General features: G+C 39.9%; 1 protein-coding gene across 2 annotated transcripts in view; it reads right to left on the bottom strand.

Annotated features, from left to right (window-relative positions):
• Positions 1–3,545: 3,545 nt before the first annotated feature.
• Positions 3,546–13,821, bottom strand: part of ARHGEF26 (Rho guanine nucleotide exchange factor 26) — a 56,537-nt gene continuing 46,261 nt past the window's right edge. The window contains exons 11-14 of one of the 2 annotated variants that reach the window (XM_030494460.1): positions 10,150–10,359; positions 6,740–6,807; positions 6,128–6,232; positions 3,546–5,227 (exon numbers count right to left, since the gene is read on the bottom strand). In XM_030494460.1, coding sequence (XP_030350320.1) covers positions 5,085–5,227; positions 6,128–6,232; positions 6,740–6,807; positions 10,150–10,359 — 526 coding nt within the window. In that variant the 3' untranslated portion in view covers positions 3,546–5,084. Of the gene's footprint in view, positions 5,228–6,127; positions 6,233–6,739; positions 6,892–10,149; positions 10,360–13,821 lie in introns of those variants that run through there. The other variant, XR_003992595.1, reaches the window with a different exon arrangement.

Raw genomic sequence — 13,821 nt, 5'->3', positions numbered from 1 at the left:
CTGCCGGGTTTGAGGGAGAGCTGGCGGCAGTAGTGCTGTTACTGGCAGGGCTGGATTAAAAGTCATGAAGAAAATAGAGGCTGGCAAGTGGCATCAGTTTCCTCATGTTCTTGGTTTGTGTAGTACTTAAATGATGTATAAATTTCTACCTAGTGACAAAAAGGGCAAAAAGAAAGGGTAGCAGTAGCAGAGCCTGGGTAAGAGTAGCAATGTTGGGTGAGGAAATCAAAAGACACATGGCAGTTCTCTGCACCCTCCTTGCCTCAGAAATGGTGCAGGATCAGGATTGCGCTGTGGTAGCGGGGCCACCACCAGAAGAAATGCACACTGATGTGGTCACACGTAGGTGTATAGTCAGGTCTTCTAAAGCGACTAATGCGTGAACCATGATATTGTACTTTCCTAACTGTGCTTAAAGTGTGTGGCTTAACATACATTTTTAAGCACAAAAGTATCAGAAACCTCTGTTCTTTAGCCTTTTCCAAATGTCAGGTGTTGCACTGGTTTTGGCTGGGATCAAGTTAATTTTCCTCATGCTAGTGCATGGTGCTGTGTTTGGGTTGGTGATGTGAACAGTGTTGGTAGCACAGGGATGTTTCAGGTGTTACTGAGCAGTGCTCAGCCTCTGGGCTCTTGTTTCTCGGGAGCAGGCTGGGGGTGCAGGAGCAGCTGGGAGGGCACACAGCCAGGACAGCTGATCCCAGTGATAGCCCACCCTGGCCATGTGGCCATTTTGCTCAGTGATAAAAGCTGTGGACAAAGGAGGAAGGGGAGACATTCAGAGTTGTAGCTTTTGTCTTCCCAAATTCCTGTTCTGTGTGCTGGAGATGGCTGAAACTGGCCTGCCAATGGGAAGTGGTGAATGAATTCCTTGTTTTGCTTTACCTGTTAAACTGTTTTTACCTCAACCCATGAGTTTTCTCACTTCTACCCTTTTGATTCTCTCTGCCATCCCCCTACAGGGGAGTGAGCAAGGGGCTGTGAGGTTTAGCTGTTCAACCACAATGACAGGTTATTAAGTAGTCTGTGAAGTAATGCTGATGTAAAGTTTTTAGCTCTCTTGTTTGTATGGCTAGGCCATTGACCATCAATGTTTCTCTTCCCAGTTCACAGTGCACCTAAGGAAGGCTGTTTCTGCCTGTGTATTAGTTTCTAGCATCTTCTGGAATTCCAGATTATGGAATGAAACAGAATTCAGGGGTGGTAATTAACTCTTCTGAAGCTTTGTGTTATCTCCAGTTTGCCTAAATGATGTAGTTGTTACACAGCTGTTGAAAATCATATGCAGACTACAGTAGAGCTAAGAGCAATGCGATCATCTCTGTGTAATTCCCAGGAAACAAAACCTCCTCAGACTTCCTTGATCTTATTATCAAAATTTACTCCAGGTTTGTTTCTAACAAACACTTGTGTTCTGTCCACTTGTTTTGACTAAATGTGTTGCTTTCAAAACAGGATATACAGGAAAAAAATATTTCATGTGATTATATTCTATAGATACAGAGTTTAAGGTATGTGCATGTAACTATGATGGTGCACAGTGAGTGTTTGCATTTCTTGAGGTTGTGGAGGTTGACTGAAGTGATGCTACTTTTACCTCTTTATTTTCAGCCCATTAGCTTTGCATAATGGAGAGCAAATGTATTCTTTGACATTGAAGTCAAGAAGAACAGTGCATTATAGCATTTTTTTTGAAGTGTGCCAGATAAAAATGTTGTATTTATTGTGTCACAGGGATGATTGATTGATAAAAAGAAGCAGGAAGACTGATGATGGTATTAACTGTTATTTAGTTGAGTCATCTGAGTATCTGGAAATGCTGAGTCAGGTGGCTCTGGTTCTGAAGGGTGCTTGGTGGCCCTCAGGAGTCCACAAGCCCCATGTAGACATCTTGGCTCCCCAGGAGTGAGTGGGTTCCTTCCCCTGGCAGTGCTGACATTCTGTGTGGTGGTGGCTTCAGTGAGGAGTGAATACGAACTGTGATTTGTTCTCATCCACACAGGTTGCTAATAGCAGGGCTAGTCCTACAGGTTGGACTTTGCACGGTTTCTGCCCACCTTACATACTATTTAATTGCCTTGTGTAAAATGAAACTTTGATTCAGGGAACTGAGTGTCTTTTACTTTGGTTGACTTGCTTAAAACCTGATTGGAGAAGTCATGTAAGGAAGTGGTACAAATTCCAGGCCCTGCAGAAATGAAAGTTAATTCTGTGGTAACAAACTCCCAGCTGTATTCTGTCACTGCTGAGCTATTTAATTAAAGAGGAGATACTAGTGTCAAGTCCTCTTCCTTGGGCATGAGGGAAAATAGAGCATGTGTGTTTGTGCACATGTGCACACTGATTAGTGAGAATAATGAAGTAATTCTTTAGACCATTCCCTTGCTAATAGAAGTACTTACCTCAGAGCAAGTCAGAGTTAAAAGCCTACTTGATTTGATTTGGCTAATGCAAATATTGTGGAGTTGCTTTGTGCTGGTTGGGTTTTGGTTTTGTGTCCTGTCCCCCCCTCCCCTCCTAGCAAAGGAAACCCTTAGTTTCCTTTGAAACTTGTTTTGAAAACTTGTTTATACAACCTTTAACATAAATAGCTTGTCAGGCTGTCTTGAATTTCTAAACCCTCTTTGAGCTATGGTGGAATTTAGATTAGAGTGAAAGTCAAAGATTTTAGGCGCTCATGCTAGGTGTTAAGTGTTGTGCCTGCTCGATGTCTTTTCCAGAAACATGCTGATGCTACACTAAACAGATTGGCAGTGCAGTCCTTAATTTCTATGCATGGGTGTTATGTAGTTTAGAAAACATGATGGCTTCAGCTGCTTCCCTGGAAAACTCGCTGCTCTTCAGGAAGTGCTGCTGCAGCAGCTCACCGTAAAGCCACCTTTTTTTGTATAGATATAGATAGATCCTTTGTGCAGTTGTGATGAACATATAAAGGAATAAATGTGTAGCTGCTGCACCTGCACCAGCAAAGCTGTAACAGCTAAGGGGACGGGTTGTCCCCACTCCTGGGGTTCCTGAACCACAGTCAGGGCCAGTGGGGAGGCCCAAGCTGTCAGCACTGATACAAGTAATCACCCTCTTTGTGTACTAACCCTCAGATAAGTTATGCATTACAAATAACTGCAGAGGTGGCTGAAGAGCCTTATGTTCCTGATCGTGTTCCTACTCATTCTCTTAAAATAGAATCTCAGAGATGAGATGCTCTCCCAGGCATTTTATGCCATTGCTCCAGGTTCAGGGGTACACATGTAAATTGGATCTGTGACATGTAGTAATACACAGGATGGTGTTATTTATCTGTACAGAACAGAAAACTTAAAATGCCAAAGGTTACAGAATAGATCTCATTTCTTTGACTGTTACATTAATAACTTGTAGTGTAATGGTATTTATTAAAATAAAAAAATTAACCTTTTTTTAGTAAGGATTTATAAGCATTTTATTGATTGCTGTCCTATAAAATCATAAGTCCTTTAATTCCTGAAAAATTGTCCCCAACAATAGTAAAAATGAAAAGTCTTTAAAAACCACTAGAGCACTTTTTTAAAAACTAGGTATGAAAAATATATACAATGTATTAAAATCTGAATAAAATTAATGTCTGGATTTATACATTCAGTTGTGTTAAACATCTGCCTGTGTACAATACAATTTGTTAAAATATTAGCAGTATTTTTACTATGTTAAATAGTTTTTGTTCAATTTACAGTTTCTCTCATTACTATTTTATCAGTCCACTTAATTTACAAGGCTCTACAACTGCTGTCAGACTGTCAAGGTAAGTGGGTTTGTACAAAATTATTGCCTAATATATTTTAAATTGTTACAGAGATAAATCTTTATAAACATCCAATTACTCACAAATCAACATAATTACAGTATATAAAACAACATACAACCCCTTTAACAAAGGTGGGGAATGCAACAAGGAGAAAGCCTTGGTATTGCAACTTTTCACCTCATGTTTTTGAACACGTTTTCTGCCCTGCTGAGTTACCAGCTGGTCCTTAAAAAGGTGAATGTTTTTATAATACCAACTGTCACACCTATATACAAAAATACGCACTGAAATTTACTTCATTTTTGAGTGCATTTTGTTCACACAACATGAAGTGGTGGTGGTTTTCTGTGAAATTCCAAAGCTAAACTGCAGGTGGTAAAATTTAGCAGGTGGTGTGTGTAGTGCAATTGTGAGATGTCATCTCTGGAACAGAGAAGAGCACATGTGAAGCAGCACCAATGCAGCTCCTCTGAAAGCACAGTCCCAGTAGTGTTTATCTACCTCTCTCGTGCCTTTTTGCCTGGAAACAAAACAGACATTTCCAGCAGTTACACTCCTTTAAAATACCTGTGCTGATATATGGATCTGAGAACAAGACAATCAACATCATACATTCTGCAGCCTGCTCTTTCTTGCTTTCAGAAATCCTTTCAGCACTAGGAGGAGAAAAAGTCTTGAGTCAGCTTTGCTAGCATCGAAGAGAGAGCCGATTACTTCATACAAAGCCTGGGATGTCCCTGGATTGCTGCTGGAGAGGTAGTCCTTTATGAATTACAGGATTGGTTATTCTACACATGGATTCTGACACAACTGGGAGGTATCCCAGTAACATTCTCTGGTACTGGGACTGTAATGCTGGAGTTTCTCAGGAACAGGAAACCCCCACTGCTGCTGTTTATATCCAGCTCAGTGGATGGGGTGAGGTGTTCAGACTCCTACACCAACTGCTACACGGAGTTCTGCTTCTGAAAGAAAGTCAAAATGCTCAAAAACAGATGGAGAAGGAATACATTAAGAGGCAGGGATGGAGGAACTAAAGCTGAAACTGAAATTTAAGTCAAAAGATGTGTGACTGATCTCCAGTGCCTAAGAAGCTACTTATAGCTGAAATGTGCTACTGGTTGCACCAGGTTCAGTTCAGAGCTCTCAAAAGGATGAGTGTCTGAAACATCAGTGCTCCCTTACCCAAGTTTTTTGCATTGGTGACCCACATCTTCCATGTGCGAGCCGTGGGACGCAGCCCTGCCCCACTGACAACAGCTAGTGCAAATCCTGCAGTGCAGCATGAAGAAACGCAAACACTCTACACATTGGTTTCAAGTCCCAATAAGCGTCCCATCCGCTCCATGTTCTTGTCAATTGTGGCACGACATGTGATCTCTTTAGCACACTCCTTGGGAAACCAGCCTCTTTCACCATCTCGGAGCCGCTCCCCTTCATACCAACCTGCAAGGTGAAGGGACAAGGATAACAAACCTTTTCAGGTGATGTCAAAGATAACTTGCTAGAACTGCATGTGTTGCACTTGAGTAGACAGTCATCGCCTACATTATACGTGTATCTTCATAGGGAATGAAGTAGCAGATTAAGATAGATAGGGGTTTTTTATACAGGTAGACTAGGAACAAGATAATATGTAAGAATAAATACTATATGACAAGTCAAATTTTTATATTCTAGTTCAAATATATTTTGAAATAATAGAAAGATTACAATATAATTGCAATCTAAAGAAAGCAATGCAGCACAACTGCTAGAGACTTTGCTTTCATATGTAATACTGAATAACATCATTAAGTTAAGATTTAGTACTTCAAGTGCTGACAGCTTCAAGCATCACTGAGTCAGCACAGTGTGAGATACTAGTAGATTCTCTTACACATCCAGGCAAGAATCAATTTTGATCTTGGGCTACTTGATGCTATGGAAAATAGGCAAAACCACTGTGCTAGACTGACCAGGCAGTGAAGCGCAGTGTCTAACATGACCATTAACATGGATGTTTCTCTTAGACAAACCTGGTGCTTACTCACTAAAATGTGAGCATTCTTATGTGAGCTCCATGGTTTTAGGCAGAATTTCTCATTTCCAGACATTTTACAAGCAGCCAGCACATAGTTTCTGCAGTTCTATCTAAGTTATGACAAGAAATTAATTACTTTACTTTGAGTATCTGTTGCCTAATCAGAGGCTGTCCTTCAGAAACCTGAACTGAAATGTTCAAAGGTTTTCTTGGAAGCTAAACCTTTATTCATTGTACAGCCAGTGCTATTAGATAACAGACTTTTCCAACTGGATCATCTGCAGTGGTGACAGGCGGTTAGTGACAGCAAAGTTCTCACTCACCATCATTTACTTTTTGATAAACCAAAACAACATCGGCAACCTGGAGAGAGAGTTCATCTGACTGCTTTGCTGTGTAGGTTCTGATGATCTCTACCTGAGTCAAAGCTGTGAAAGAAATAGGCCAGGCTGAATTAAACCATTCATATAACATAGTATCTTCTATGAAAATATGTATATAGTTTAAAAACTTCCTTTTTAGGAAGTTTTTTTTTCTTTCCACAAAAGAAAAAAACCCACAAAAAAAGAACCACAACAAAGGAGGCAGCAAATTATGCAAGGGGCTTCCTGCCTGAGCAATTACACATAAACAGACTTTGGCTGGACATGTAAGAGAAGGGACTTTGCACTTTTGCTACCAAATTGGAACAACTGGCCAAACCAGAATTAATGAATGCAAATGGAAAGTACTCCATGAAACAGAACTCCTCCAAGAAGCCCTCGTGCACAGAAGAGATGGCAACTTCACGTATACTAAAGCAACACAGCCCAGAAACAGAAATGGACATTTCTAAGGGTACATCTACTCTACACATGCTCATGCCCTCAGCTAGGGGGCAGCACATTCCCATTCTCCTGCCAAAGCTTCCACAAATCTCATCAGTTGTAACTTACTTGTCCTGTCCATCTTCTGCCCATCTCTATCCTGTCCAAGTGCTGTAATCCAGCGAGCTCTGTCACTCCTGCAAACAGCAAAGACAAAACGCCGTTCCCTAATTCATGCTCTTGATAACTTCCCTTTTCAAGGTTCTGTATTTATTTTCTTCCTTGGGTAAAGAAAACATAACAAAACCGCCTTTTTCCTCCTTTCAAAATATGGCCAGGTGTGATGCTACTACTAGTAATGTATTATCCAAGCATATTTAACTATTTTAAGCAGGCTGAATTAGAAAAAAAGCCTATAAACACACATGATGTCTTGTATACCTTTAATTATTTTTCCATAATGCAGGTAAACTTCTCCAATAGGATCTGTGACTAATGCTTGTTAAGTACTATTACTTAGAAAAAAAAAAAAATCTTATGTACAAAGCACCTGAAAAATGCAATACAGGAATTTTAATATACAACACCAACCCCCAGGTTTCCTGTAAGAAAGAACTATCTGCACTGTGCACTTAGAATGAAAGCAAGAAGGGGGGTGGGCAGGAAGGGGGAACTGAAGCTTCTCTGTGCTCTCAGGACACATTTATGTTACCAGATATGTTAGCGTGGGATATCTGAGAGTCAGCACAAATAAGTGAGGACCCAACAACGGCCTACATTAGCCACTTGAATCTCACCTTGTATCTAACATACGAAAAACATAACCAGTCTCTGAGAAGAGCAGAAATAATCATCTAGGTTCTAAGCATTACACAGTACATCACAGAGGTGCAAACTGCCAACAACTGAATTTGAAAGCAAGTGGAACAAGCTAAAGTGGTGCTGGACAGCAAAGGAAAGAGAAAGGTAATCTTGAATCACCCCTGTTATTGGCTGAGCTATAACAACTTCATCATTACAACTTCAAATTTTGGCAAATCGAAATTTGAACTCTATTCCCAAAACAAACATTTCAGTGAGATTAGATTTTTATCTCCTGTTTGTTGAAGGGCTTTGCTATCAGTACAGATTATAACAACATAAGGGAGTTGCACAGTCGAATTTTCCTATTCTCCCTCCCCTTAGGAAAAATTTTTGTTGCCATCTTTGGTATAAAGAAACACAACTGCTTTCTGCTGAGACCTGATTTTATCAAAAATCTGAAACATCTGAAAACAGAAAATTCTGTGCCTTCAGAAGTGTCAGAAAATGGGACATTTACGCAAATTACTGGAGAATTCTCTAGAGCACATCTTCTAAAATGCACCACTGCTCAGCACCACTACGCATCATTCTGCAGTGAAGTTCATCAGTCTCTTCCAGGAACACTGACACTCTCTCATGGCCTTTCTTAAATAGCTCAAGAAATCTCTTTTCTCTGCACAGGCTCAGAAGACTTCCCTGGGGATGACAGGATTCAGAATGGAAGTCCTTCTGAGCATGCTTTTTTTGGAAGCTCATTACTTCAAATAGAAAGATTTTGTTTTAATGGCATTTAATAAGAATCTGTGACTATTTTTCTTAAATACCCACTCTTCCTCAAAGATAAACTACTGCCCATCTCCTGCTAACGTTTGATACCGGTTGGTCTCATACAGGTGGCCAAAACTACAGCATATGCTGTAGTCATTTGTAGTCATATGTAGTCATACATTTCAGTCATTAGAAGTAGGTAGTAGTAAACTTCTTGTACTGCAACCAAAAGAAGAAACTCTATAAGCAATTTTGCATTAGAGTCATCAACTTTGTGGCTTTGTGTTTTTTGGGTTGGTGGGTTTTGTGTTGTGGGGGTTGGGTTTTTTTTGGTGTTTTATTTTGGTTTTGTGGGTTTGGCTTTTATTTTTCCCCTTTCTCTCCAGAAAAAGGTGTCATTTAGACTCCTGTTTTCCTTCCCTGTAACCAACCACTCTTAACAGGAAAAGTACATTTCCTTTCAGGCAACTCTAAGAAAAAGGCAATGATCCCAGACTGTCTCCCAGTTTAAGTGTATATTTCCTCATAATCTGTGTACACCATGTATTTTGTGCCTTATTCACAAGGCAATATTAAGTCCTGACCTAATGTGGGTACTTTTGTACTTGGGACTCACACACACCACATGAAGAGACAAGACATGATCAAACTGCTACAAATCTTTGTGTCAGATAGATAGAACATTTTTGTACATTTAAAACTGAACTCTATTCAGTGAGCACTCTAACCCATTCAGCTTGGGGTTACCACTGCAGATGCCCTTCCTGACCTTCTCAAAGTTAAGAGAAAGTTATTTCCTGTATCTTTTGTATAGAAGATAATGCTCTATACAACCAGGTAACTTCCAAATACAGTAATTGTTTTCAGAATATTTTCTCTGAATGAAAATCTGCTGGTCTATTTATATGACAAACAGTACACAACAAATCAATAATAAATCTGCAGAACAAAATTTCTTTTCATAAAAAGCCTAGACAACTAAAAATGTCCTGCATTTTTTTCTGAATAAAAATGCATTTCCAAACATGTCTGAATCATCTGCTTACTTTATAATGAGATCTTTAATAGGAATCATTAATGATCTATCATTTCTTTCAGGGTTATTCTAAACTTTGAAAGCAAACCTAAAACTCTAAGTTTTTCCAGGCTGGGCTATGTCTGCTTCATGTCCTCCCTCCCGCCTCCAGCTTCCACTAGAACAGATAAAATCTTTCACTTTTGTGCAGGGTTGTGTGGAAGTTAATGGCACCACAGAGAGATGACGGCCTCTCGGGTATTCGCACCCGAAAGAACAAGACACTTCTTGTTGCTCGTTTCTAAAGCAGAAAACTGTCGTCAGGAGAACAAGGACCACCTCTATCCCAGCACAGCTCCCCGGGGCAACACCAGACTCCTCCCATTTATTCCAGTACTGTTCCACTTCTGCACCATCCAACCATTACAATAACTAACTCACAAATTACTCCTCCAGGACAAAAGCATTCTGCATTCATACCCTAACATCATTTGCCTGCAACCACCATCATTCCTAAGGATGTACCTGTGCCAGTTTCCTCCTGCTAGTACTGTGCTCTGTGTACATACAATAAGATATAAATGCCACACTGCTAAAAGAACTGACAATTAGGGTAAGGTACTTTAAACCCATGACAAACAAACCAGCACAGGAAAGCATCAGAGACAGAGCAAACTTAAATGAATCTCTGCAGTCTGATTATTCAAGGTCTTCTAACCACAGTAAGTATCAAGAAAGCTTTGCTGAGCTACAACAGTAAAAGCAACATTTTCCTCATAGTAACCCACATTATACTTAGATTCACATGTTCAACTACTCAGTGTGCACAGCAGCACGTTGTTCCACAGGGTGAGACGGGAATGTTGTTGCTGAGAGCCTAAAACTCAGATGGGTTGGGAGGGGCAGCCCGTTGAGGGGTGAACAATTACAGAAACGGTAACTATTAACTTACTGACTCTCTGTTCCCAGGAGCATCTCCACCTTCTCTCCAGCATGGTTACTGAGGACCAGTAGTCTGAAGAGGTGAGCTGCAGCAGTCTGCCGCGAGTAGAGCATAGCTGAAGTGTTCTTTACAGGAGAAGAAGTCAGGTCCTCACTGTCACTCTGTTGTACCACCAGCTGGTCCCTTAAAGAATAATCTGTGACATTGTAACTCTCCTCACTGCAGAACAAAGAAGGGAAGAAAAAAACCCACAAATTTAATGCGTTTTCCATTAGGTATGTCTTGAAGTAAACTAAGTCATAGAATCCACTTTTAACGACACAGTATGGCATGATTCTTCTGGCACCTCAGATCTTCATCTGTTCTGTTTCTTTGCTTTTGAAACTACCTATTTTCCAAGACACAAAGTAGATCAGTTTTTAAACCCCGCAGAATTTAATTTAGCAGCACAGTTAAATGACTTCGGTGTTCTTGAGGTGGTGTGAGCTCAGCTTTACTCCACTGAATTGGAAAACAGGCACAGCAATTACCTAGAAATGCACTTTTTATTTCTGTAGCTTCAAATGAGCAACAGACCTTAATTTTAGAATTTTATAGGGAAAAAAAAAAAAGTAAAATTTCCCTTTTCCTGTCCCTGTAAGATGATGGATATGGGTTCTGCTTCCAGATAAACACCACTGAGCTTCATTTTAAATACTTTTTGGGCAAAGGCTTCTCACACACTATTGGTCTTAGAAAAGCGTTGTGCAGTTTACCTCTTAGAAAGTACTTTGTAAATAACTATACCAACTCTAAGTGATATGGATAAAGATTGCTACATGCACTTAGTAACTGCCCAACGTGACTAGAAAGAATTCTAAGAAATTATTCAAGTTAGCAGCTTTACTTTCCTTAGGGTTGAAATGCAGGTGGAGAAGGGGACAGAACATCAGACATCACAAATCAGAGCATAAAAGTGTTACTGATTTTAACAGCAGGACTTAAATGAAAATACACATTCTTCCCTGCACAGCAGCCTTTGATTTCTAAATGTGAGAATCGCTTGAGCTTATCAAAATCATTTGGCAGGTGAAGACCCTGCGGAGACAGGAGGAAGCATATCTGGACAAGGCATGCTGTCCACCTGTCACGATGCAGTTATGACATGTGCTTCAACTTCAGAATACCCGGACATCTTCAGCACTCTGACGTGAGTTCAAACAGTTCTCGTGTCTATTGGTTTTAGCTATTTACTCTTATCAAGGCAAAACTGGAAACATGTTTTTTTCAAGTGGAAAATTATCGTATGTTCCCAATTTTAAGTGAGTTATGAAATATATAAAAAACCCCAAACAGTTAAAAGAATCTACATCACTTACACAAGAAACAGCAAGTGATCACAAGGAAAGACTGATCACCTGAAAAAGCCTTTTTGCTTCCACTGAAGCAAAATGTTTCCCAGCACTGCCTTACATGCATTTGCAGGTTTACCAGGATCTATCATGAACCCAGAACACGATAAACTGATTACCTCATAACTTCATCTATGCTTGTAAACTTTTTCAGATTTTTTGTCTTATACTGGCGCCACAAGAAAAGATAGAAAAAACGCCTGCTTACAGAGGCATCAAGCCAGTTCTCCCTCCTAGCCCATCCTCTGCTCTGTGTTTGTCAAATTTTGCAGTAAATCAAACAGATCAAACTTTAAGGAGCACATATACAAACTCCACCTTAAAGTAAAATGTTATTTAGATCTCAGTGTCGACTGATGAAAAGCAGTGCTAGAGCCTCAGTTTGCAGTGGTTCATTCAGAGAATTTAAACTCAAAGAATATGTGAGATGATTAATATTGCTGCCAGAGATCCACACAACCTCAAGCACTGAACTGACACAAATCAAATCTCAAACACCTGGAACTTAAGCCATCTGAAATGCTGACAGTGACATGCTCCTTCTGGCAGGTGCAACTGAAGCGTGTTCTTCCTTTATGGTTGCTCAGATATTGTAAGAAAATGGAGAGATGACTACTTAACAGCTGTTGGGATACATGCTCCCCACTTTATGAGCTGTCAGGAAAATACCTGCCAATACCCTGATAGTTAATGTGATGGTCTTTGTAATTCCCATTTTTCATCCTTCAGAAGAATTCCTAAAACACAACTGAGCAACATTATAACACTATGACTCAAAATGTTAAGTTATTGCTGATCCCTGTGACTCGTACGGGATGGGAAGAATTTCTCTATTCTTCAAGTGACAACAGGTTTACAGATCATATTGTATTTATGGATTTTTGTGGATTAATAGTTCCTGCCAGTGTGTCTAGTGTGAAAGTTCTTATTTCAATTACATGGGGTATGTTTTTAGTTTTGTTCTGTGAATTAAATACTTGAAATGTGGGTTTTCTGCAGTACAGCTTTGTACATTCTCAAATGACTGACACAGAACATGATACTAATGGAACTAATTCTTGCAAATACCTTTCCTTTTGTGGAGGAGCCTGGGGTCTTTACAAAGGAAGCGGAAGCAACGACAGAGAAGCTTAGTAAGATTTATCATACAGAAGCACTGAAATCACTGTAGCTCATCAGATAATGAATGTTTTTCTTCCCCATTTAATTCTCTCCAAGTCTCAAAACGGGACCAGCAATTCCCCACAGTTCACCTGGAATCACAACTCCTGTTCGGGTACCACTGACAAAGGCACAAACATATCACAACTTCTAAAAGCACTGTTGCAAGAACTTCAAATAGCTTTCAAACCTCTCCACATAGTTTTGATTAAGCTCACTTTTGATCAGACTGCTGCTTCCACATTCCTTAGAGTAAAAAGGAAATGAGAGGGAAGGAGCAAACTCTGCCAAAGCTCCGTAAGAATGAAGCCAAGTTAATTGTGCTTTCACGCATGACTTCTTGGGTCCCGAAGTAGAGAGAATACAAATTACAGATAGGTTTTGCTCTAATTAAAGCCATTTAACATGAGCACAGTGAGAAGCTAGGAGAAATCTTCAACACATCAGCATGTGGAAAGATAGATTTTAATTTCTGCATATGTAACCCAGGGATGCTAAAAGGAATTTTAATTCAAATGTATTCTGTACATCCTTTTCCTTTGGAAAGATGTGCAAACAGCTCATCCCTGAAACGTAACACACTTGCATTTACTGGGATTGTCCTATTGTATAAAAGCGTGTTTTAAGAGAGGTTGTGAGAAGGGAGGGAGTAGAGACTGGATTCGTGTTTCACATTCCCCTAAATCCACCTCCAGATTCAAATTCACTCATTTAAGTGCAAAAAGATGCTACTTATCCCTTGAGGGCAGTTGTTTTGGGTGCCATCGACAGTAGCTGAGGGTACCTACTTAAGAAGGAAAAAACATTTTTTATCTAATATTTATCAGTCTCTCCCTCTTTTTTCTTAAAATATAAACTCTAAACCAGGAAAAGGCTGGTTGGTTTGGCTGGAGTGGGGGCTTTTGGATTTGTTGGGTTTTGTTTGTTTTAAAGAAGTCAGTTCAGTATTTTAGTCTGGGAATCCCTGTCTAGCCAAGACGGAGCATGCAAAATGAGCAAGGGATGCTGCTGTAGTTCTTTGGGAATCTTCCATCTGAAAAAGAGATGCAGTCTACACATTGGCTTAACTAATAAGAAATACATTCCTTACTAATAAGTCAACAGAGATAAACATCTACAAATCCTTCCT

The sequence above is a fragment of the Strigops habroptila genome, chromosome 8, assembly GCF_004027225.2.
Source record: "Strigops habroptila isolate Jane chromosome 8, bStrHab1.2.pri, whole genome shotgun sequence".
Taxonomy (NCBI): domain Eukaryota; kingdom Metazoa; phylum Chordata; class Aves; order Psittaciformes; family Psittacidae; genus Strigops; species Strigops habroptila.
This window is presented reverse-complemented; position numbering and strand designations above follow the sequence as displayed.